Source organism: Ochotona princeps, chromosome 20, assembly GCF_030435755.1.
Source record: "Ochotona princeps isolate mOchPri1 chromosome 20, mOchPri1.hap1, whole genome shotgun sequence".
NCBI lineage: Eukaryota > Metazoa > Chordata > Mammalia > Lagomorpha > Ochotonidae > Ochotona > Ochotona princeps.
In genome coordinates this window covers 17,163,545-17,190,696 of record NC_080851.1, presented here as the reverse complement: position 1 = coordinate 17,190,696, position 27,152 = coordinate 17,163,545, and the positions used below count along the sequence as shown (strand labels likewise).

General features: G+C 43.4%; 1 protein-coding gene across 2 annotated transcripts in view; it reads right to left on the bottom strand.

The window, feature by feature from the left end:
• GLI3 (GLI family zinc finger 3) overlaps positions 1 to 27,152 on the bottom strand; it is a 244,577-nt gene that overhangs the window by 89,685 nt on the left and 127,740 nt on the right. The window contains exons 1-2 of one of the 2 annotated variants that reach the window (XM_058678228.1): positions 24,894 to 25,042; positions 12,127 to 12,232 (exon numbers count right to left, since the gene is read on the bottom strand). In XM_058678228.1, the coding sequence (XP_058534211.1) occupies positions 12,127 to 12,232; positions 24,894 to 24,912 (125 nt within the window). In that variant the 5' untranslated portion in view covers positions 24,913 to 25,042. Of the gene's footprint in view, positions 1 to 12,126; positions 12,233 to 24,893; positions 25,043 to 27,152 lie in introns of those variants that run through there. The other variant, XM_004582353.2, reaches the window with a different exon arrangement.

The following is a 27,152-nucleotide window of genomic DNA, read 5'->3' as shown; positions in this document are numbered from 1 at the left end:
GTATTGCAGATAAATAAAGGAGGCTTCCGTCAAGAATAAACACCATTAATCATGAAGTCTTCTGCTCTCAGAGCCTGTGCCATGCATCTGCACCAGCACAGCCAGCACACAGCACACACTTCCCTCCTTTACACTGTTCCAGGCTGAAGATGTCCTTGCATTCCATTTTGTAGGATTTAGACAGAATAATAGCATTTAAAAAAATTTCTCTTTTCATTTTAACTTTGTAGCCCTGCAAAGTAAGTCCATTATTGTAACATTTAAGAAAATGCAGCTGTGTTCTTAGGGCGGAAAAAATAACTTGGTAATGAATCAAGCTTTTCATTGAAAACACACACACACATATCATGCACTGTATTTTATCAGTTCTGAGATGCTGATCTAAAGTTGCAACACTCTTTCAGGCACTAAGACAGACAGTATTTCTTTATCCTTGCTTATTCTGGTGTTCTTCTAGACTCATTCAGAGACAGATTTTGCTAATCTCAAATCACCCCGGTATATGCACAGGAAGGGAAATACAAGCAAAATTACTTAAGAGATTCCTGGAACTTTCCCCGGATTGCCACGTCACCAATAAGCCACTGTCAGATACCACAGATGGAAGATATATTCCAATTTCAGAGATGATAGAAAGGTTGAGACACATGATGCACAAGTTAGAGTGCATGTTTTAAATACAGTGACAGCTAAGTATTAGGTAATTATACCATTTGCTAAGTACCCATGCTGCAAGTGACAATATGTTAAGTGTACATACATGCTTCTTGATTAAATCTTTGATACACAAAGGGGCTGAATGATAAAATTAGGTTTGGAAAGATTAAGCCAACTGACAGTATATATCTGAGCTGTATTTACATCCAGCCTGTGCTTCAAAGTCCGTTTTTAAACCCAAAAGAGAACCACTCTGAGCCAATTTTAACTATGGTACATATATGCTTAAATGCACATTTTTAACACTATTGAGGCTTTCAATATAGCAGAATGGTATGGTTGATGATATGGTGCCCTACTTAAATTTTTCTTCCATGGGAAATCTACTTGAATTGACACTCAGATTGTACATGGGGTCCAATGGCTGATGCCTGATGGCTAAAGGACACACAAATGTTACTCAGAGAGCACAGGGGGAAAGAGAGCAGTAGGTCCAGCCTTTGGACAAGACTCTCAGCAAATCTTCATGTAAGCAAGGAAGGGGTAGTAAACCTCAGGGTTTACTGTAGAGGGAATGGCACATGAGCACTCATGTAAGTGATGAGGTCTACGTTTACCATGAGTACCGCTGATAAACTGGGCTTAAACAGATCGTCAGATGCCATTTGCCAATAGCATTACATTTGAATTTCTTGGTATCACCTGTTGAAACCCAAGAAAACAGCACTTACATGGACTTACATAACTAACCTCATATCCGGTGAGGAGGGGTACTGCTTGAGATGATCACTCAGCAAAGCTGTAATCTAGCCCCACTCAGGAGGGATGGTGAATTGTGTTACACAGGAAGTATTAGGGCAGCTGTGTTTCCTTACACTGGGGGGTCTGTTTTCAGAGTCTTCTGCAAACAGGAAGTACCTCCTGTAGTGAAGAGTGTAACTCCTCTCTGACAAATCCTCCCTGTATGATGAATGTATTTAGTTGCCAATGGGAACACTGGTGAGAGACTTCCCAGAAAGACTGCCCAGCATTTTGGAGATTCAAAAACCTCAGAGCCAAGTTCAAATCAAGTCTAACAACAATAAAAAATGAAATAAAAATCATGCCCGAGGATACTGCTTGGGACTCCTCTGGGTCTTTAGAAAGATGCTTTCTACAAATAGTTATTACACGGCATGATTTCCCTCACTGACGGCATGTTCATTCCTGACAAACTCTTTCTGTCCTCTCTTGGAAGTCTTGTGTTTAAAACTACTTCCAGGTACATGATTAGTAAACATGGATTCTCCATGAGTCACAATGCATCTCAGCTACTTGTTAGAGTCCAGATTGTCATGCACAAAAAAAACAGATCAAAAAAGGTCACACAGACCCTTGAGCCCGGAGGCTAGAATCCCCTCCTTGCACGCGACGGGATCCCCTATGGGCGCTGGTTCCAATTCTGGTCCTGGTGGCCCTGCTTCCCATCCAGCTCCCTGCTTGTGGTCTGGGAAAGTGGTCCAGGATGGCCCAAAGCCTTGGGACCATGCTCCTGCCCGGGACAGCCAGAAGAGGCTCTAGGGCTCCTGGCTTTGGACTGGCTCAGCTCTGGCCATTGTGGCCGCTTGGGGTGTGAATCATCGGATGGAGGATCTTCCTCTCTGTCTCTGCTTCTCTCTGTATTTCTGACTTTCCAATAAAAATAAATAAATCTTTTAATAAAAATGCCACACAGACTCTTTAGAGAATTTTGCTCTTGTAACACTTAAATTTGATCAAGCTGTATCACCACGCTTTACTGATGTCTGTAATAAGTGTAAAATGCATTTAAAAAATCAAATTTCTTCTCTTTATTAATAGAGATTAAATAAGTTTAGGTTTGTCCACTCTCCATCTCTGTCCAAGCCATAACATGACACACAAGGAAGCCAAATGACTGAGCTGCCTCCTTTGCCGATGTCAGAGCCAGGATTGACTGAAGGGTAGCTCTGTTATTAAACTGGAATGAAGCACTTCTCTCTTCACTAATGAGGTTAAAAAATGTCTTTAGGTCTCCACGTTAGGGGCACTTAGCAAGCACTCTCGTTGGCAAAGACCCCACAGCAGATCGAAGCCATGGACTAATAACACAGGCTGGAATCAAATGGACTGGAAGAATTAGGAGACTTGTGGCTCCGAGGAATGTCATTCATGCAGAAAAGCGTTGTCAGAGCAAGGCCAGGGAACCTCGTGGGAAGAAAGCAAAATAAACAGTTCAACAAAGAAAACAAAGAAGGGCCAATCGCCTTTTCTAAAGCTTGAGTACACTGAGACTTCAGTGGGTGCCTGGCACAAAGACCTCATCAAAGAACACCCTTGCAAAGCAAACAGACCAAGGAAGGATGTTTCCCTCCAATACACTTGGGGGAAAGGGGTGGACTCTACTTTTCTTTCCTTCCAATTCAATTTCCACTACTCCCAACTGCCAATTCAACTCCCTTCTCCCAACAAACATGGGGACAAGAAACAACAAAAAATGTAAATAAGTAACAAGTCCTCATGCTTGCTGGTTTAAAAAAGATGGGAGGAGGTGGGGATGTTAACACAAATTACACAGGGTACAAAGTACCTTTAGACTTTCCCACCTACATATGAGCCTTATAACTTGCTGCCCACATTTCACAGAGTAAAGAGACATTCTCAAGGACTATCACAAATTCTCACTCACAAATTGCGTACACCATCCACAGCAATTCAACTGGAGAGCTTCCCTCTAAAAGGCTCAGACACCATCACTGCCCTATCTTGGTTTGAACTCTTCCCTCAATCCCACCATGACTACATGTTATGACTGCAGTGCTGAAATCCACAGGCAGGGATGAGAAGGTTTTAATCATGAAAACAAGACTCAAATCTAGGAGGACCTTTTTTCCCCCTCTTGCAGCCTCCATTAAGATGCGAGACCATGCAGTCTCCCACTAACTGATCCCAGGATAGGGGATGGATAGAAAGAAACGGGCCTGCAGAAGACACTGCTTACAGACAAGCACTCAAAGTCCTGTAATGAAGACACGTAATACAGTACTTTACAACGAATAAAACAGATACCATAAACATTCACATACTTCAACGTGAGTCTGATATTTTACTTTTTGGTAGATGAATTTCCCTAGGGACAGGGCTGGGGCGACAACAATAATAAGAATGAATGACAGGCAGCCCTGTGTCATCGGCCTTTATTCCCCTGGGGAAAGGTCTGAAATGAACTCAGCTTGGCTTGTGCTATAGGAAATGGCATGTCTTTGTTTAGGTGAAAAAAATGGGCTCTGATACCTAAGTGGAGGAGAGATGACCACATAGGAAGAGCTGCCAGCAACCTCAGTTTAGGTGGCGTTTACCCTAAAAACAACAACCTCCCAGGGTCTTCCTGGTCAGGACACATTCTGTTGCAGTTCAATTTTCTTCCCCATATTTGTGAAAAATAAATAAAATGATGGCCATAAATTTCTGGTTTCTTTGAAGCCAGGCTTAACATGAGTGGGAGCATTGTACTCAAAGAAAAAAGTCTGTTACAGTCCAATACCTCCCAGGCCCCTGCAACAGGTTTGACAGAAGCCTCTATAGAGTCGGCGGCTTCCGGTTCAGTGAACGTGAATACCTCAGTCAATATCTGCTCCAGGACCATGCTGCTGAGCACAGCACAAAGAGCACAGGAATTTTATCCAAGAAGCTGGCGCTCAGCCTCTGCATATGCACTATAATTAGGGCCTGCTTTCTCTGCCACTGAGGACCGAATTCAATATTGCAGTCATTAGAAAACAAGACTGAAAAAGTAAGAGAGAAAAAAGTATTGTGCCCCTTGCGCACGATGTCTTTGTTTCTTGAGCCAATCAATGTAAAGCGTATGTTGCTCAAACTGGATTCACACTGCCTGCTCATCAAATTGTTAAAATTTGAGGACCTGTGTCTCAGGCCCATTTTCACACTTGTCAGAGAGGAACTATGTATGTAGGTAATCTAAGGCAGTTATCAAAAATCAGACAAGCTTCACTATTTTTCCCCTACTAATCATAAGAAAAACAGCTAAATATTAAGTCTTCTCTTTTTGTTGTTCACTAGAGATGATAGGCAGTGAAAATTGTTGGGGATATAAGTTAAAAAAATGATGTTCGACACTGCTTATTAAAAAAAAAGAATAAAAATTTAAAAATGAGGCCAAAGAGGAAGTGTTACTTTCAATCAAGACTTGCCACATTCTATCTTTTTTTGGCTTTTCAGATCATAAGTTCTGTCCAGTTATCAGCTTTTCCCTTCCATTACAAAAATCGCCACAGACAACAGTATATAACATGTGTCACTATGCCCCAATAAAATGTTCTTGATAAAAAAAAACAGGTCAGGAGCCAAATTTGATTCATGGGGCATAGTTTATAATTTTTGTGGTTGCACAAGTGAGGGAGCAGCCATGAATATCCAGGGGAAGAAGGTTTTAGGCAGATAACAGTCATGATTTAGTTCTGCCCAGTTTTCACTACTGGGTAGAACTCTGTAATCGCTAATAAGGATTCACCTGTTTTATTGTTGCTTGTTCAAATGCGATTGCTAAGTGTTACTCAACATCCTGCAGAGGTGATAAATCATAATTTATCTTACCACTCGTGTTTGATAAATACTTCTCCAGTTGTTTAGTATCATACACACAATGGCAACAAACTGATATGTCTCTGTGTGTGGGTTTTTTGTTGTTTTGGGTCATAACCACATTAGGAGAAAAGGTGGGAATTGGTCTTTACAGTTTTTCTCCATACTGCCATATTCCTACTCTAGAAACTTGCAGAAGAGGACAGCGTCCATGTCATGAAAAATGCCTGTCAGGTGTCATTTGAATGAGGTGTCCTCATCCTGTAAATAACAATCAGAGCAGTAAAGTCTAGAGTGCTCATTCTCACCAGCAGAGTACAAAAGTCAAGGAAGCAGGTGCAGGGTCTGACACCTGTGCTAAAACAATGGCACTCCCTAACTCTAAGATGTGTGATTTCTTTATGGCAAGATTCATATCTCTAACAATACTAACTCTATCACAAGGTTGTTTTAAATATTATCATAGACAGTTACGCAATATCCTTAAAATTGTGCTTAACCTGAAATACTTAAAAATGTTAGCCGTAGTCATTATAATGTATCATTAATGTGAATTGTCTATTCATCACTGTTTTTCATTTTACTTGAACTGACAAGTTAACTTAAAAGCCAGAGAGAGATGATGCAGTCAGAGGGATCACCTTATCCTAACGACTAGTTCATCATGCTTCAAGGGAGCTCAACAAGCAATTGTCAGCTGACCTCCAGCCTGGTCTTCCACATGCATGCAGAGATACTGGGATCATAATTTCATTGTCTCAAAGACTGTACATTAGCTGGAAGCTGGAATGAAGAGCTGGACAGCAGAGCCTGGATTCTAGGTCTTCAAAAAGGCCATGTGGAGATCCCAAGTGAGGCTTACCCCATATGCCCAATTCTCACCCAGACTTAAGATGCAAAATTTATTTAATTTTACTTCTGTGTGAAGGTATCCAAAGCAGCAACAGACATACCTGAAATAGTACACAATCACAAAAGATGTCTCCAGACCTCCACACTCACTCTTACACTTTAATATTCAGTTTTGGCAATGGGACAGCATTTAGATTGCAAAAGGTACTTGTAATTAATTGAGTTTTTCCTTTGAGTCAGAAGTAAGCAAGTACTGTTGGCATCAGGTGACATATTCTAAGAAAAGTAAATGTTGACCGATTATTCTTAAAAAGAGTATTTATTTAGGAGGTATTTTATAAGATATGGAATCAGCCCAGAAACAACAAAGAAGTATCCAATGTTTGCCCTGGCAGATGTAACCATAACCTGGCACATCTTCTTCGTACTTTGTGTTTAGTGTGTGGGTGTGGGTGAGGCACAGTGTTAGCCTCGGTTATAGCATTTGACAGGATCCATCATTCATTATACTTTACCTGTCTCAATAATGTTTACAGCAGGCCACAATATTCGTGGGCACAGGGGAAGAGGGACTTTTCTGTTTTTCTTTTAAGGTTTTCCTTTGAAAACCTTCCAAACTAGCTATGCCTTCAAATAAAATTATGGGCATTTGCTAAATCTCCACTTCTCACTGAAAAGCTTCCCTGACAACGAAATCACTATTATGTGTATATGTTCATCAAACAGTATTCCATAAGAGGCTAGACTGAAGGCTGCTTTGGAAGATACTTCCTCTGAACTCCCAATAAGCACAACATCCGCATAAGCAAATGCTGGACTTCAGGGAAGGGGGTAGGAGGGAAAGAGGAGGGCAACTCACTAGTTGTCCTGGTCACTTACTTTCTAGTCCTTTCTACAAGCTTTTACCAGAATGCCCATGTCTCAGAGCAGCCTCTCTCTGGGAAGAAATTCACGCACTCACATTCCAAAACTGCTAATCATCTCCCGGCCATCAGCCCTCAAAGGCCATCATAATTAGAGGGTAGATGCCTCACTTATTTCCAATGCACTCTATTTCACAGCTAATACAAGAGTACTACAAAAAAATATGCAAAATGGATCATATTATTTGACTGCCAGAAATTTGATATCCTTGCATAAGATACTTTTAAAAATTTCATGAACATGAATATTATGAAAAAAGATTGATATTTCAAAAATGTAGACAGCAAAGTAAGCTTATCTTTAATTTTTTTTCCAGGAACTTTGTGAAGTACCCTTATACTAATGTCCTACTATGCTCAGTCCTCTCGTGTGCAAGGCTTGGGAGCGTGAACCACTTCTGTGGGCAAACCTGATCTTACTTTGGTGCATTGATCCTGGGCAGTCAGGCAGCCATACAGGTTCAGTGAAGAGAAAAGGGGCTGTTGGTAGAGTACTCATTTTCCCCAAGCCAGAAAGGATGGAGTCGGCCTTCTAAAAGGAATTAGTGCAAAGGATGGTGGAATCCAACAGCCTCTGTTTGAGCTGCTCAGGGTGCAGGTCTGTTCACAGCTAGGCAGCTCTCAGCTCAAGTGGCAAGCAGATCTGTGGGGCGTGAATTATTGCAGTGGATTAGTAACTAGGGCCCCTGCTTTGCAGAATGAATGGCATATCTCAGTATTAAGAAAAGGGACAGTTCAAAATTCAATTCAACTTGATGAATACATGAGAAAGCCTTGGCTCACAAACAGTGTATGTAAGGGATAGCCTCCAAAGTCCCACCAAGTGAAAAATCCAAGGTGAATGAAATCAAAGTACAATAGAAAGCAACTTTACAATTTGGCTTTCTGGAAATACACATGGATACTTTTAAAAGAAGCATACTTAATGAGATTTCACATGAAAGAGGCAACACATGTGAAATACAAGAGAAAAAAGTATTTTCTTCATTACTGTATCTTGTAGTTACTTGAAGATACAACTGTATTCTGGGGTTAAAATGATGTAATATTCCAGTCGTCTAAATGTGCAAGTGAAAGGTTAAAATCAACAGTAATGTCTAGCCCACAGGGCATCGTTCAAGCAAGGACACACCCCTGATGTAAACAATTCAAGGCAGGAAATACAGAGCAGACCTAGTGAAAATAAACACACAGAACAACTGCCTCAACTCTGTGTAAGCAGTTTCAGATTCTGTCCTTAATGTTCTAAGCAATGTCAGTAATACTATACAGCAGAACCACTCTGGTATTTTTTTCTTAACACATTGTACCTTTTACATATAGGCACACAAAAGTCATCCATGGCCATGGCAAATTATTTGACAGAAGGAGAGATAGTACTTGTGCTGACTGGGTGCAAATCCTGGAAAATTCAGTGGTGAATCATACTCAGAAGTAAAAGTAAATTCCCTCATTCTAGTGTTGCCTAATTTTTAAGCTACTGGGATTTAAAAAAATCCCATAATTTAAAAAAGTTTCATATGATAATTCAGAGAACCGTGATACCTGCATTTCACATCTTACTTAGAAATTTTGAATTTAAATTCAAGATTTTGAGTTCAAGGAAACACTAACAAAATCTAATTTTATGTCCAGTACTATATTGGAGTCAACTTTCTAGGCTCTATCTATTTTGCTCGAATCATAATTTATAGATAATGCTGTGAGAGTCTGTATGGAAAGCTGGGTGCTGTAACACAAACTGATGTATTTCCACACATATTTATAAGGCTGAGTGCTTATTATTAGGCTGTAATTGCAGTTGTTCTAACACCTAATAAGCCATGGTTGGAAAAACAAAGGCAGGTTAATTTGTGATTTCCTCTACTCATTCAGAGGCAAATTAAGTGTCAAACAGCTAATACAGAACATATTTCATTTTATGAGATTTTAATTTAATTCTGCACCATATCGTCGATGCCTTAATATAGGGTGGTTTATCTAAAAAGAGGAGCAATTTATAAACCTCCTTCAATAGGATCTTTAATGATGGGCTACGATAACAGATTTCTCACAGTTCTTGCCATCCTACTAAACAGATCTGTCGGCATTTCCATCAACACAAATCCTTATTTTTGAAATACTTATAATTTAATTTTATATTACCCAAAATTACCCTCCACTTTCAAGATGATGGCAGGCATGGCTTCATCATACCTCACTTGGAAGCAGGGGATCCCTGGGACCTCACTGAGTCAGGTCAGAGAGGAACTTCCAGGGATCTTCACGCTCACAGTTCCCTCCCATGCTAACCCTCCCAGCACTTGTGTAGAGCTCTCTGTTTTTCAGAGTGTCTTTCTGGACATCTTTTCCTTGAATTCCCCTGCCTTCAGAAGAGATGGAGGAGGCTCCATCTTCTTGGCACCCGTGAATGGCAGTGCACCTGAATTGAGGTTCAGAGGGCTCATCCACTGTCTCCTGGACTGGATCAATGTGAGCGCACTGAGCTCCTTTAGCAAAGTATCTGCCAAAGTGCTGGGCACCCAAAGGGCACAGCGACCCTGCGCAGGCAGGGCAGCACAGGAAGAGTGTCTGGGACAGCAAAGAGAGTGCAGAAGTTGTTAGGAAGAGAGGCAAGGATATGTTACAAAAGCAGAGGCATGACTAGCTCAACTTTCCAGAGTCCACTTCCTAAGTGCAGTGTCCACCTCTGGGCCCAGCTAGCACACATGGAAGTTGAGCAATCCCAGAAGGCCAGCAGCTCGCCGTGCTCAGTGCCTAAACCAGTGAGAATTCTTCCCAGAAACTTCCCAGCTTCTCCTGGGATGTCAGAAGAATCTTTAATAATCAGTACAGACAGCCCATCACTTCCAAAGACTCAATCCACCATGGCTCAAATAACAATTCTTTGTCTCCAGCTTCAAAGTATACCCAGTACAAGCACTCTGTGCTTCCCCTTCACTGTATTCAAATTACATGAGATACCCAACACTTTATGATAAAACAGGCTTTGCGCTAGGCAACTTCACCTAACTCTAGGCTAACTAACATCACATGCTGCCAGAATGTTTAAGGTAGGCTAGGCTAAGCTGTGGTATTTGAGCCTTAGGTGTATTAAAAACCATGTTTGACTTACCAGTATTTTCAACTTATTATGGAGTCACTGGGACACAACTACCTTAAGATGCATCCATATAACTAGGCTGCTAGAGAATAATTTAGTCAGTTACTACCAAGGACTTTTGAAGTTTGGATAGAAAACAGGAAGCACTAAAATCCATAGAATCCCAGGTCAATAGTCACACCCAACATTTAACTTCCTCCTGCCCCTTGGGATTTTCCAGACATGAGTTTAATCATCCTGTGGTGCTGTTACCACACTGAGCCAAGGCAGCTAGTGGAAACAGGGCTTACAGCATGTACTAGGGGCTTGGTGCTCATTTCCAGTTCAAAAGTACCCAAGAACCAACACTTTGGATTTTCAAGAACCAACATTTTGGACTCATATTTGGAGCTAACTACAGGCAAAGTAGCCTGAACTAAGACGAAATATAGTTCAGCCTATCATGCAAAGCCCTTTTAAAAGTGTCTCCAGAATATGATTTTTTTAAGAGAGAGAGAGAAAAGAAGTCCAAAATTCCATGGAAAATCTGATTTAAATTACTACATTACAGAGATGCAAGGCTGGGAGGCATTAGCTAACCAAGTCTCCAAGGCCCATCCGGCCCTCCTGCACTCTGAACCATGGGACAGATCCGCATCTGAGATCCGTGTGGTCCCATCTGTACCATAAAACCTCCATATAATGGGGTGAAATTACATGTCATGTTGCAGACTGAATTTGGAATTTCCTTCCCTTTGTGAGGGTTTTCAACTGGCCTCTTGGTTTTCCTTGAGTATATTTTTAGCAGGCTTCTAAATCCTGTAAATACTTACTTGTGTTCTAGTGAAAAAGTCAAGAATAATTCACAAGTTTCTGCATTCTCTCACTATAAATACCCACTTCTTCTTTAATGCTTATAGAAGTCTGCAACACAGATTTATTACTTACCTCCAGGCAAATCTGCTCTGAAATTACAATTCAGTAATGGGAGATGGATCCAAAAAACTGTTGGTAAAATATTATATGTGTACTTGGGCATGTAGTTAGGATTGTTAATATCAATTAATTCTGTTCACAGAGGAGGACTTGTTTTAAAACAACTTCATTTTTCTTTGGCACAATATGTAATTACACAGCCGTAACTAATAGCCAGGGAGATGCAATCTACCATCTAAATAACCAGCATTATTCTTCAAAGTATTACTTGTGCTTTTCTAAGTTTACTGTCTCAGAATGAAGGGTGATTATTACATATGACTAAATGTGTGTATCAAGGCTGTAAGCAAGGGATGGCCCCTCCCACAGAGGGGCTCCATATTAGAGTCGAGTTGAGGGGCCTTTTCTGGACAGTACTACAAAAGAATAAAAACTGCTTTAGTTTGTAAACCCACTAATTTTTGTTTCCCCAAACTAAGAAACATAATCTTTATTTCCATGAGATTTTCCTTTTCCCTTTTCTAATGCAGGTTATCATCACCATTCTTTCCTTTTATCTTTGTATAAACCCTGTGCTCCATCACTTTTGCCATTTTGTTTGGGTGACATTCCCATCAATCAAGTGACTGTTGGTGTACATACCACGGGGACTATGAAAATATACCATAAAAATTTCATTACAATTCACTGTGATCCCCAGGACAGAACTTTCATGTAACAGAAATTTTTGCACAAAAACTTCAGACCTAATCTCAATGAAATATATTATGAGCAGCAACCTTCCATTAGGTTTTTTATTTATTTATTTATTTTGTATTTACAGCCTATGGAACATACTTCAGCAAAATATATAGGAAATATTTGCCAGCTACCTAGTGTGACAAGCATTCCTCAGAAGGCAGCAGGGATCTGCTCCAGTGAATCCAGGGGCAGATAGGCTTGCTATGTTTCAAAAGTCAATCTCACACTTCTATCACATCGTCAAAGCCAAGTGGTGTGCCATTAACAAGAAGTCCTGAGACAGTAAGATCTGGCATCTTGTCCCATGTCACTAATGGGCATCGTTGTAATACTTACACATGCAGTGGAGGGATAGGAGATGGATCGTAATGGTACCGGCCCTCATGATGTCTTGCATCAATCGGAACAGGAGGATGGAAGGCAGGAAAAAGATGAGGAGGATCTGAAAAAGAAGGAAGCCCCAAACCATGTGAAACTCAAACTTGGATGCAGCTGGCAATTCATGAGGCAGCTCCACCATCCTGTCATTTGTGAGCCATTGCAGAAGCTCCTGTGAGTATGTCGTACCCATCTGCACCTGAGGAAGCAGGGCTTGGGAAGGCAGCCAAATCCCAGATGGCGAAGCAAGAGAGAGGAGCAACACAGGCTCCCGTCCTGGAAGCAAGTCTGCCCAGAGGGGAAGGGCCAGCAGGAGCCACAAAACCAAGACGGCCAGTTGACAACTGACCTGCTTAGAAAAATAAACTGTCAGGTAAACTTTAGGCAAAGGCATTACAATAAAATAATAGTTTTACTTTTTCCATTCCGTGTTGCCTTTAATGGTATCTTTTATAGTGCCTGCTAAAAATCAAGGCTAATAAACACCCCCCAACACCCCCAACACACACACACACACACACACCAGACTTCAGAAAGTTTACCAAAACCACATGCTATGAAAATGTGATGCACTGATTTCAAATTTTTTTTGCAAAGAAAGCATTTACTTTTATTCTCATGAACTTATTAAAATATCTATAGCTATGTTTGCAAATTATTATCATTTGCTAGGTAGAGAGACGCACAGAGAAAGAGACAGAGAGCTCCCATGCCTTGGTTCATTCCCCAAGCATCCACAACAGCCAGCGCTGGGTGAGGCCCAAAACCAACAAGAAGTTTGCAACCCAGGTCTTCCCCATGAGATGCAAGAGCTCATTCCCTTCAGTCATCACCGCTTCTCTCAGGGTCTGCATCAGTGGGAAACAAAGCCAGGGGCACAGCTGGGAATCAAACCTAGGTAGTCCAAAGCGGGATTTTGGAATCTCAAACACTAGGCTAAATAATTGCAAAAAAAGTCTAAGTGTTTTTCAGCCCAGGTTACACAATACAAGGATGCAAATCTCTACACTAACCAAAGAGTGCACTTTTCCTTGGAAGAGATGAGCAGACACCTTCAGGCTTTCAGCCAAACTCCCAGGGTTCCTGTTGCAACCCTAACATGCACCTTGCGCGCAGACCATCCCACCTCTTGCCCCTACCCCAGTACATTACTCAGAGTCCGTTGGTTCCTTTGCCTGTGTTTGCTACCTTAACATAGTTCTTCCAGCCTGGTTTACTCCCCAGTAACTTACAATTGCTATTTGAAAATTAACCTTTTATTTAAGTTATGCCTTACTATAAAAATTAGTGTTCTGATATATTTCCAAATTCGAGGCATGGTTGATAGCCTGTGCCTGCACTACAGTGTTTCCAAAGGAGTCCAAAGCATGGAGTTTGACTTCATTGCTATGACACTGAAAAAGACCAAATACGGTAGAATTCACTGTCTGCAGTAGTCACCACCAGGCCTGTCCAGGTACCTAGAACCCAGTCCATCTCAGAACAGCTTCAAGGGACTGGAGAAAGTCTGCAGATCCCATTATTCTTTAAGGGCAGCAGGTTCTAAAGGCCAGTTTCTGAGGGGGCCACCAGAGTCTGGGAGGCCATGCCAGCCACACAGACTAGCAGCAGACTTCAATGGCTGATGCAAACATACTTGCCTTCCATGGTCTTCTCACTTAATACCTGTCTTCCAATCTTGAAAATCAGGAAAATAAACTTACTAGAACTGCATATAAATGAACCACAAATAATGTCTGACCTACCATCTGAGGCCTCTCCCACGCACCACACGACATGGCTGTTTCTGGGGACACTGTGACCACTATCCCAGGGGCAGAAGCCTCCTTCTTTTCTTTACTTTCTGGCTCTTGGTCGGACTCTGTGTGATTAAATTCTCTCCACCAGATAAGTGGGTGTTAACTGTGTCTGGTTTTCTCTATGTGGCTGTAACAATGAACTGTGATGAAGTATAAACTCACATTTTTCATACACATGGGGCTGAAATGTGTGAAGTTATTCTACCCATTATGCATTCCATATACATCCAGGAAATAACAGCCATTACCTTTTATATGAGTGTTTTTAACAAAGTCACAGTGATTATGTGCACAGAGGGGAAAAGCGCCTGGCTAATCCTATAAAATCACAAGAATTTACCCAGCAGTAGAAATGCTCTTCCCCAAGAAAGACCCACAATACTATCACTGACATTGAAAAGACTTGACCATGTTTTCATTTTCAATAAATTAATCTTTCAGGACCTAAAGTCACTCTATCACCTCTCCCACTTTCTTTCAAGCATGAACAGGAAAGTAACCACTGTGGAAATATTTGAGAGGAAAATACAAAGAAAATGACGAAGTCATTTAATGTTCATTTCTCCACTGCCAGAGAAATTATTTGATTTTGCTTTGTGAGTTTAAGTTAATTCTGACCAAAAGCAGGTGATGCATCTTGTAACACTGTTTGCACAAAGTGTTTATTTATGCCCCCGGGAAATTTATGAATTCTGCATGCTGGAATCGGGCTTAAATAAAAAACAAAATTAATTAATGGGTATGATCTGATTTGACCAAAGACATCTGGTTTTAGTTTCATTGTTTCACTGTTCCTATGGTTCCCTCTTGATTAACTTTAAAATAACTTTTCCTGGACTGCTGGAGTCTGCGCAAACACTGCACCCTGTGTTGCTTGTTAGTGGGAGATCACACCTCATAAGCCACTTTTTGGGAAAATGCAATAGTTTTCTCTTCCAATTCAAGACGGGCTTGGCCATGACTTCATGTGATAAATACCAAGCAAGGCGACAATGTCCCCTGACACATGTGGCACCATGTCACATTGATCCCAACACGTTTATGGAAAAACTCTCCTGGATCCTCCAACGCAGGGCACTTGCCCTGCATCTCGGCGGTCTGCTGCCTGCCTCGGTGGGGATCAGCAGCCTATTCCATCACAGACCTGGAAAGCTGTCCAAGAAAACCCACATGACAAGAAGAGGCCCTTGTCGCCAGCAGCCACCATAATTATCCACCTCACGGTTTATTATTTACACATGAGCAGCGCAGCTGTGGTGCATCGTAACTCAAGCATATGTGTAATAAGTTACCGCACCGCAGCCATCTCCTGCCCTGGCCCTTGACAAAACACCACATGATGACTTCTCCAAAGTCGGGCGAAAACTGCTGAAGCAGAAGGAAGTGCCACTAAACCTGGCTACCTCCTATTTATCATACAATTTCCTGACTGATGGTTCCACAAACCAGCTGCTAAGTGCTGTGTACTCTACTGTCAGCAAACTAACGGGCTAAATGGAAGACAGGGAGAATAATGTGTGGAACTGGTGGAATCAATTTTACTGAGGGAATTAAAATTCTACCAGCTTGGGGAGTGGGGGAGGGACTGCAGAGCAGTGGTAAGCAGTCAACTGTACACGCTTATGGTTGCAAAGATGATTTATTGCAGACTTGCAAGAGGTTTGACTATTGTACCAGGGTCCTCTTATACCCAACAGAGCTCTGAGGAGTGTATACTTGGCTTGAGCGGAATAGTCTTTAAACCCTATACATATGGAATTGGCTTGACACGTGTTTAAATTGAAAAGCATAGTACAAATATTTGTGCCAGGTACAGTTGTCAGTATTCAATTTCACACTGGCTGTCATCACGCTGAGCATTAAGGGGCTCATTAGGAATGAGCGGCATTGATTTTTAGGTCTCTTCACAACAGCCTGGGCTGACCATAAAACCTGTAGCCAGAGAATAACCAAGAAGACACTGGGAGATTTATCTTCAGTTGCATCCTACTCCCAAGAAATAGTTTCAGTATCCTCAGGCTATAAGATCTCCTGGATGCCATACTGGGAAACTGACTTTTAAGGTTCGAAATTTACATACAAAAATTACAGATTAAAAAAGAGATATCAAAGTGGGCTCAGTTAGTGCCCTGAAGAAGGATTTCACTGAATGTTACTTGGGTAGCCTGAAAATGCCCAGAAAACAGCACAAAAGGGATCCACAGAAATCAACTACCCAGGACAGAAGTCCTCCTGGCAAATTAAACAATGAAGTCATCCATGCACTGACCTGGGAATCTGTTGTGGACCAGAGCTGGACAGTACTTTCCCATCATTAGGGTCAGTCCTGTGTGTAGAAATAGCTAGTCCCCAAAATTCAATCGCCTGCCAGCAGCTTAAGTATCATTAAACCTGCAGGTGGGGTCCTGAGTGCCACATTCCTGATGCCAAAACCGGAATAACCATCCAACCTCTAGGAAATAAGAGGTCTCAAGTGCAAGAGAGGACAGACACAGAGAGCAACTCATTGCCAAGGAACCCACACAAGGAGATGGATGGAAAAGGGACAGTCCAGGACTTACTGACTCCTCCTCTGATCTTGGAGCATCTCAAGTAATTGCCTGGGACCGGCAGAACCTATTCCAAGGCCTAGTGGCCTGCAGGAGGCAAGCCGTTTGGACTAACTTCAAGCTGCAGATTTAGTCACTTTTCATCCTGGCTATTCTGCCAAAGAATGATGTACCACCAGAAGTGAGCTGATGTGCCCTGCTCTGAGGACACCTGACCAGGAAGGCCTGGAGCAGCAAGTCCTGAGCAAGGTTATCTATGGCACTCTGAGGTTGGCTACACGGACTTATAGAAGTCCTGCAGTAAAACAAAACACAACACAACACAACAAAACAAAACAAAAAACATCTAAAAACTACTCTTTATTGCTTTGTACTTCATACCACTCCCAAATCTTAACTTGAAGAAGACGTGCCATTTGAGGGCTCTGCCAACCACTGTCTGCTGGCCAGATCTGGTGGGCTTATTGGACTAGTGTTGGACTCATCTATTTCCATAAGGCCTATGGCTGCTTCACACATCAGCTCCAGGGTCAACTCTTGAGACAGAGGACATGGTGGCCTTCTCAGAGCAACATATTTATGTGGTGCTTTTAGAAAAAAGGTGTGCCATAGAAGTAATTTCCCAATATTTTTACATTTCAGAAAAACCTCAAACTAAGTTTTCTTTTCATGAATGTCTTTTTTTGCAAGTTAATATCTAGATGAAATTTTGAAAGAACAAATGTCCTAATGTTAGTTTATATGACTTAAAAAATCTATCTATCTATCTATCTTAATAATCAATAGAGCTTTAACATCTGAGTTTAGCAAAACCGGTAGACATCAAAACAAAGATGGTTAAAAGTTAATCCAAGTACCTATGAAACTGTGTCACATAATACAATGTAATTAATGAATTAAAAATAATAAATAAATTTAAAAAAGTTAATACTTAAAAATTTGCCAGTGCAGGTGGCTAATGATCCACCTATAAGCATGGAGATCCCATATGGGCACCGGTTTGTGTCCCAGCTGCTCCACTTCCAATCCAGTTCCCTGGGACCTTGTACTCATATGGGAGACCTGGAAGAAGTTCCTGGCTTCTGTTTTTGGACTGGCTCAGCTCTGGCAGTTGCAGCCATTAGGGGATGAACCAGTAGAAGACTCTTATCTCTCTGTCTCTCCTTCTCTCTGTGATTTGACTATCAAACAAAAATACATCATTGTAACCAAAAAAACTTGTTATAAATCTAGCAAATGAGAGCAATGATCAATTGATAGTTGCCAACTTATTTTAAGTGAAGCAACACAAACTGACACAAAATAATTTCACATCAAAAAAAGTGTGTTATTTCCAAAACCAAATTCATATTTATTTCTAGCAACAACTCCACAGTCCTGAATCTTCAGTGTAAGTTCCCCCAGAAAGACATTTTCTTCTACTCAAACAGCAAGCTGGTATTTCTTTCGTGCAATGACTCAGGCATATCAACTTCAATGCATATTTTAGACCTAAATGCTGCCCATTACTATGCTCTGGTCACAGTGTAACTCAGCCTTTTTCTAACTCTCAGATCCATAACACACATCCTCCTATTTCTGGCTACCAAGTTTGCATGTGCCTCAGCTAGAGTCCTTCCTTTGGATGCCCAATGGCAGAAACAGAATCACCTCCACCTAATAATGGCTGACAAATTACATCTTTCCATCCAGCATTCCCGGAACACGTCCTGCTTGTGCTTCCAAATAAATGAATCCATGACATTTTTGCTGTTTCTACCTTTCCTGGCAAGATTTGAGTGAAAAATAACCAGTTTGGGAAGCAGCAAAGAGAAATAAGAGGAGGCTTATAGTTATCACATCTAAACTGCAGATCTCTCCAAGGTAGATCACATGAAATCAAGAAAAAGTGACAAATCCATGCACATACTTTAAAGTATGCTAATGGTGTATTTCCAGTGACAACAAATAAGGCTGGAAATCAAAAGACAGAAATTGTTTACTAGTGACAAATTCTTATATCAATGATCATATTTTTTCCAGTACAACCCATAAAGTCAAATTTCACAGTTGCAAAACAGTACACTGGGATGCTTAGACTTACTAGATAAAAGCAGACAATGAACTGTCTGCTTGCAGAGTGTCTCAGCTCTAACCACAAAAACCTTGGCATCTAGGACTCTGAAGACGTCTGGCTTAGCGAGCAAGTCAACCATCAGCAAAGGTGGGGTCTGAAATGTGTATTCCACCAAAAATAAATCAACTGAAAAAGTGCCTTTGAATTATATTTTTCAGTATTACAAAATGAAAGAGAACCAGGCAGCAAAATATGGAAGCAGAGTAACATAGACTTCTATGTTTTATAAGACTTAATGCTCATTTTCTCATGGAATCCATTTGGCAACCCTACAGTCAGCATTTTCAAAGCTTTATTTTATTCCTCTAAGTCTTATTTCTCTTTATTTCCTGTTATCAAGAAAATCATGAGGATTAAGAAGGGGAAATTCTATTGTTTGCTCAGACAAGCCAACTAATCTACCCAAAGTCACATCAACTGTTACACTGTGAGGGACCCTGGAGATGGCAGGGTCTCTGTTAGGGGGCAGAATGCAGGCAGCGATGTTGAGACCCAACACCACTCTCCATTCTGCTGCTGAAACTGGAGGCCTGTGGGGGCACAAGCTAGGCCACGGAACAAAGCAGTGAGCACAGGGGAAGGACTGTGGATGAGCTTCACACCACCAAGGTCAATCACCTGTCAAAAACCACGCCCAGAAATGCTGGCAAGTCCTGGGATCTCAGCAGTGCCTAGTGCTATCGGGCAGCTCTGGAACAACAGGAAATGAAGGATCCATGTTTTCCTTTAGCTCCAAAGTCAGACAGGAAGACTTAAGTAATCCACCAACTTCCTATAATCTCTACCAACCACTTGGTCTGTAATTATTCTCAAGGAACAGTTCCAGGTCTTTGAAGGTTTGTCCTGTGACAACAACGTATAGCAACAATCAGAAACAATCATCGAGTGTGAGCACAATCCACTGGGTAGGTAGCTCAGTATACAGCAGGCAGCAGACACAGCCTCTAGATTCACTACCTTGTTGAATATCCCCTGTGATCTGAGCAGGAGAAGCAGTGGCTGTAAGGCTGTCCTGCCTTATGGATAAGGAGGTCAATGGGCAGAAACCCGAGGAAGCCAGCCGTCTTGCTGATGTGTTTCCTCATCCTGTATCAAAACCACACAGTACAGACTTACCCCTCCACTACAACATACAGATGGGACCCTGTTCCTCTCTTCTTCTCCCACCTACTGTGTCTACAGAAGCTTGTCCAATCCAGTCCAGTCCCAGCTCTGTACCATGACATCCAGCCCTCAGCAACACAACACCATCCAGGACACTGGTGCCCAGGCAACGTGTTTCTCCAGCAGCCACCACGTCTTGAGCTTATGCTGTTTCTTTGGGGAGAACAAATTCCCTTGTGTCCAACGCTTACCCAGTTTGTTAAAACACAGGTTGAGCCCAGACCATACCAGAGTATTTGGGTTTGAATCCTGGCTGAGTTACAAACTTTAGACTAGCCAGCTGCTTCTACTGTGAGCCTTGGAGTGAAACAGTAAATGGGAGATCTAGCTTGCTCTCAATTTCTTTTGAATAAATGTTTTAGTACAAGTTTAATGTAAATGTGAGCTTCTCAGGCAAGCTTTCCCAAACTACAAAAATCCTCATCCTTAATTATACAGACCTGTTGTGCCCAGGCAGCTAGCTGGCCAATCCAGTCCCAAGTTGGTACCATGACTTTCCCATGGGTCCTGTAATGCCTGCTGTTTCCTTCCCTCTTCATCCTTCACTTGGAATGGTCAGGACCATTCAAGTTGGCCAGGATCATTCCGGTTGGTCAGGGACCTCAGACATCCTGAGAATCCTGCATTCCTGCTGGAATACTCTCCAGGGGCCTTGCATTCCTACCCAAGGAGTCCCTGGCATCCCTGCATCCGTGCCAAAGGCTCTGCATTTGTGCTGGAATATTCTTCACAGGCTGAGAAGTTCTCCCTCACACAAATGCTCTCTCACCAAACACTGAGCTGCAAGCACAGCCGTGGGAATAAGTATGTCACAGTGAGGCCACTGAGTTCCACTATTCTGTAAAGCCACGTGGCAATGGGTCTGGTGCTGGCATGCTCACTGTCAGACCGGAACTGTCCTCCTCCCCTCCCAGATGGCCTGGCAAGCAGGGCATATTAGGCTCCCCTGTACATCCACTAGGAGCTCAGGATGTGTTTATTGTAGGAAAGGTGTACAGTAAAGAATGAAAACTGAGACCACACAGGGACAGCAGCAGGCTGAGTCTGCCCTCCTGCCTGAGAAGTGCAGAGCCTTGAATTCATGCCAGAGGCCTCCACAACAGGCGAACAAGGGGGTCCATGGGAAAGTCACTATGGCAGATGCCATGCCATGCCAGGCACTCCCCGCTTTCAGGGCATGTTGGGGCCCATTCCGAGCAGTGTCTGCACATCCTGAGGTAAGTGCAAGCACTTTGAAGTCCACCTGCTGGACTTGCTGGTTGCTTGCTTCCTGTGGAGCAGCCCATAGGATCCCTCACGACCCTACTTTTCCTGGACCAGGGCAGACAATGGGTGGGAACTCAGCAGTAACATCCCTCACTGGGACTCTTCCAAGACCCTGAAAATGCTTTCCCACTAAGGCAATGTGCATTTTCCAGGGAATTCAGCACCCTGGTGCAGGCATCTAAGGCCATATGGAAAAAGCTCTTTAACACAAAAGGTCAAAGGTCAAAAGTTTAAAAGCTCATGACTGAAATGACAGGGGCCACTTTGCCCCCACTCTCTCTTTTTTGGTCAATAACATCAAAGACCCTGGCCTGTTCTTAATGCTAGTATTGTTACGCCTTTGGAATCCATTGAAATTCCAGCATGTTTATTGCACACTGAGAACATTAAAAGGCTCCACTTTCTTGGCCTTTAAACTCTGAACTCTCACTGTCCATGAAGCATCATTGTTTGTAAGAACACATAAAGCTTTTAAGCAGAGTTGATTTTAAGTGCTTCTTTCACCAGGACTGTAAAATAATAAAGCATACAAAGTTACTCCCTTGTAAGGGGGAGCAAAGAAATGAAAGAGATGGGAGAGAATCCCCCAGTGCTTAGGGGAAAAACAGCGCCCCCTACAACCTCTTACATTTCATGGCCTATGAGAACACAAGCACAAAAAGATTCCATATTTCCCCTTATGTTTTCCTTTTCCTGCAATTCCCTAACAGCCACGAGCCATATATTTTCTATAAATCTTCAACACGGACCACGTGAGTGACTATCACCTAAAGGATTCTGAAACAACCTGCTTAAGAGCCACGTCCAAAGCCCATCATCCAGGCTGGGCTATCCTGAATGTGTGAGTACAAAGTCTCCAGCTGCCTGCATGCCTGCCTGCCTTCTGGTGTGGAGGACTCCAGGTTCCACGTCTTTGCGACTTCCTCTCCTGATGATGACCCATTCCCTGCCTCACCATCTCATCTGGCTTCCCATGTTGATTGTTAGCTTATTTCTGTTTAGAATGCTGACCAGATTGGAAATAATCTCTGCTCTGCTGCCCTTTGGAGCCCCTGCTCTGCTGACATGACAATGCCCCGGAGTCTTGAACTTCTTCTGCAGGTGAGAGGGCCCTTGCCTTGGCACCTCCAGGCTGCACTGCATCCATCCTTCCTACAGTTGAGGCGGGCTACAATGCCTGGAGACATCCCTGAGGAACTCAAGCCACCAGAGTTCTGCTTGAGTGCTTGGGAGACGTCAGCTTTCAAGCTGTCAGCAAATCCTTGGATCTCTTCAGCTAGGCAGTGTCAGCAACTCCCTGGCTATCACCTAATGGAAGTTTTGATTTGTTGTCTGGGCTACTAGGAGGCTTCAAGCTTTACCCACTACTTCTGCTGCTTTCTTGGAGGCTGGCCTCACTGTCTGCTTCCCGAAGAGGTCGCCAATAAGCTGCCACACATACTAACCATCTCTCAACAGGCCTAGGCTCTCCATGCACTCAGTGTGATCTCCACCGGGGGCTTCTCCCTCTCCACAAAGTGACCCTGCTTCCCATACCAATGACAGCAGCTGAGTTTTCTTAAGCTATAATTGGTAGGGCTTATACTCTATAGTGTCCAGTTATTCCCATTGGCTCATGAGGACAGAGAACATCATCTACTCCTGGGATTTATGCCTGCATCTGATACATATGTGTGCACATGTACAGCCCTGGGGACCACAGTTTTAACATATGGACAATGCTCATAGTCACAGTAGATCCAACCCCTACCCCGCACCTACTCAACAAGCATCTTCTTGCCAGAAAGCAAAACCTACACAGCTCTGTAGTCAGCAAGACAGCTGTGCACAAGGCTTTGTCATTTGCAAGTGTGACTGAAGACATGCAGAGAGAAAACAGGAGGTACTCAAGCCATATAAATCAAAGCACAGGCCTAATGAATGATATCAGTAAGAGATCAAATTGATGGTGACCTGTTAATCATCTAGACAGACAAATATTTGTACAAAATCTATCATATTTGGTATGAACCCCTAGAAAACTCTGTTTTTCTTTTCAGTTTCCCCTTTTAAATCCTAACAGATTGCCCCCAGAAAAACAGAAGCACCTGCAATGGGCACAGCCTTCCCAGAGCAATCCCATGTTTCCATTCATGGCAGCCAGAAACGGCCTCAACTTAAATGCTATGCTACAGATTACTGAGAAGCAAACTGCAATAACAACTATAATCATATTTTATATTTCTAAATCATAATCCAGACTTCTTTTCTTCCATAAAATAAGGCCCAAATGACACAGGTCTATTTCCTCCACAAAGATGTTCAAGGCGTCAAGCATGCATGAAAGTTGTTCAAAGTCACATTTTCATTTTTTTTTTAAGTGAATCATTCATTTGTTGGAGAGTGCTCCCATTCACTGGCTCACTTCCCAAATGCCCCTGGCCACTGCGGCTGGGCCAGTGTCAGCACCAGGATTCACTGGTGCCATGGCAAGCCTGACCTCTGGTGCGGTGGCAGGAATCTGAGCACGACCATGTCGTTGCTTCCTCCCAGGGTCTGCACTGGAGGGAAGCGGAGTCAGGATCAGAAGGCAGGAATAGAGCCAGACACTTAGTCATGAGAGTATGCAGGCAAAATGCCCAGGTCCCTAAAATGTTCACACATCAGCAATTATTAAAGACTGAAGCTTGGGTCACCCACTTTGAAAATCTTAACATTTTTCCTCTTAACACGATCTTACCATTTTCCTCTTTGCACTGGCCTCAGAAACTGTGCAGTCTGTCCTGACTGTAGGCATACTTTCTTCACGTGGGCAGCCACTTCCTCCCTTCTCTGCTACATCAAAGTCTTAAGCATGTAACAGGTGTCATCCATGCACCTCCTATCACTCATGTCCTGCCTTTCCTGGGGCCCTGGCAGGAGTAGCACTCCAACCTCACAGGAGCCCCACCTCAGCCTTACTCCAGATCCCCTCTCTGCAGCCTATGGGCCCTGGCAGGGTAGGCCAGGCAGGACACAGCCATGGATCTGAGATGCCATTCTCTTGCTGCAAGTGGGACCCTTTCCCTTGTTAACAGCTGCCCTGCCATCCACTCGCCATCCTGAAGGCTAATTGGGTTTGTTTTAATCAAGACTGAATGGAGGAAAAGTCCCTCCACACATAAATAAATCACAATTACTAACTGCAAGAATTGAGCAGCTCTCTCCTCCCCTTGTGGCCACGGCAGAGGAATTCCCAGGCCAGCCAGGGCTAGCACAAAAGCCCCAGACTGGGCTGTGTAATATCCGCTCACTGGGCTCAGTTTATTATTTAAACAGTTCCTTAACGACGTTTCCCGGAGGTGAGGGAGGCCAAACTATTTTCCTTCCCTTCACAAAGCAGATATGCATGGCTTACTTGAATGTCTCCCGACGTTTACTTTACTCCTTGCTTAAATACTTTCTATCACAGAGTCAAACAAACAGCTCACTTCATTAGGAAGGCAAACAATTTAGCAAGAGAATACCACTGGCCCTTGAGGGGGCCCAAACAGGACCCAGAATCCCTCTGTCTGAGGAAGCAGGGCCGGGGAGGCAGTCCTGGCGGTGGGAGCCCCAGCACATGGAGCTTGCCTCAAAAGCCTATTCACAAATACTTCACACATTCATTGGTAATTAACAGATAACCCTGAAAAGATTATCTGCCTGGCGGCCAAGGGCCTCTGAGGATTACCCACACCACCCGCAGGCTGAGAACCCAGAGCCCAGGCAGAGTCCGGGGGCACACACACCTTTTCTTTTTTTTCCCTAGAACTGCCAAGTGGATAGTTATCTGAGAAAACGGTAAGATGCACAGAGTGATTCTCCACTCACCATTAACAATAAGTAACATCTCATTGAAATAGTCCTCATTTTAGCAGCAGCCGCAAGCTGTGTCCAGCTATCCCATGCAGGCCAGAGCAGCAGGTGGAAGCCAAGACAGAAATGTCAAGACAGGGCACTACATAGCTCTGGGCTGCAGAACACCTTTATAGATGAAGGCAGAGTCCCAGACCAGGTACCAACTTCCACCACGACATCATATCAGGGCCACATGGACATCCACCCTGGCCAGCTCCTCAATGGCCAGCAGCCACCTTAACCATGCAGGGCACAAGAAACACTTTGAGATATTGTTTTTAAAAAAGGAAGATGAAAAAGAAATTTCTGTGCTTCAGTACTGAAGAACACAGAGCATGTAAACACCACCATGGCCCCGCACATACTGCCATAAGGACAGTAACACCAAACAAGAATGGGGCATGGTTTGTCCCTGTGATACTTGGTTTCAGGGTTGCGTCCACACCATGGTTGTACCAGACAGAGTTAGATTTAGCAATTCCAGTACTTATGGCTCTTAAGAATTTGGTAAACCTCAAATGCCAACTGCAATAAATCAAACAAGTCTCTATTAAAACTATAAATCACTCATGAAATTTAATATTGTCACCAAGAGTAATTAAATGTTAATGTAATAAATCTAAGAGAGAAAAGCATACAAGACAATAGGGGATCCTAAGAGGTAAAAGGATAGTCTTGTGCAGGCGCTTCAAGGAAAAACTGTATCCAAAAATCGAGCAGTTTTCTTATCTATCCAAAGCTAGCTCTGGACTTGGAATGGAGCACAAACACAGAAACAGCACCTGGAATTCACTTCAGTTCTGAGTCACACATCATAGAACAAGGACAACAAGAAAACCAAGGAGATGTCCCCATGGCTTTTGGAGGCTGAGAAGATGAAGGCGAAGTCCCAAAAGGTCCCTGTGGTCCTGCATCCCTCCCACAGCCCTCCAACTCATGGCTTCGTTGGTCAAGAACTCACTGCCAACTCTTCCACTATGCTGGATGTCAATGTTTGAGCAACGTGGAGAACGAGGCCGCTTCAGTCCTAACTCTTCAGTCCTAATTCAGCGTGTGCTTATTAAGTATTCTCTGCTGGGAAGCAGCAGGATGAGCTGAGGATGCCTGGCAAGATGCCTCTGGTTCAGAGATGAACAGAGGAAGCCAAGCACATGAGGAGCAGACATCAGTGACACAGCAGAACTCACTGGGCAGTGGGAGGAGGCAGGTGCAAGGAAAATGCCCAGGCATCGGGGCAGCACCTGACTTTGGGGAATGCAGAGAAAGCACCTGCAAGGAGGTGGTGGTGACAGGGGAGTGAGATGGAAGACAGGGTCCTGCCGGGCACGTCTAGCTGCCCACGGAGAGGAAGGGGCAGGAGAAGGCCTGAGGTGAAGATTTCTCCTGGGTGTTTCTGATGTGATGGGGGAAAAGTTGCTGAACATGTGTGGAGTGACAGTTGTCTGTCACTGCTGGGACTTGAACATGGAACCAGAAGGTACAGACAGGATTAGATGCGTGGAGGAATGCAGGTCAGCTGGGGCTCAATGTCCCCGAAGGATGCTGATGGGACTACACACAATGGGGCTGGCTTTGAGAGCAAAGAGCCTGCATGTAAGACTCAGGAGAAATGTAGAATCCAATGGCTGAGCTGAGCCAGAGGCGGCTCGATTCACACTGAAGCCAGTTTACAAAATGCAGGGGTGGGCACTGGTCATGCCTCCTGGGGGTAGGACTCTGCCTGCTCATCCCCTCCCCTTCCTCCTGCCAGCCAGGAGAACTGCTGAGATCTGCTGGAGCTTAGGTCCCTGTTCATTCTGACCCTCCACCATGCCTGCTTTCAGTCTGGGATTCTGTGCCTTGAATAGAGTAAGAATGAGATTCCAAAAGCCTGGACACAGCACAGAGAACAGGCAGTAAGGGGACAGAGAAGTCTACAAGTAGAACTCTACACTCCAAACCAGGGGCCAGACAAGGGCAGCATGCTACAAAGGAGAGGAATGCGGAAGGGAGAGAGAAAAGGGAGGCAGAGACAGGGGAGAGGAGAGGTCTCAAAAGGCTGCTGCCTATGAGTCACCATCTGAGGGCTTATGCTGAGTTTGGGCTCCTGCTGCATCCTAAGGTGAGGGGGCAGAGGCAGGTGGGGGCTGAGGGGTTGCTGCAGGGGCCAGGCAGGCAGTTTTACCAGGTCGCAGAAGCTGCAGCTGTTCTGAGGCCAGTTGAAGGGGGGGATGTCTAACAAAAGCTGTGGCC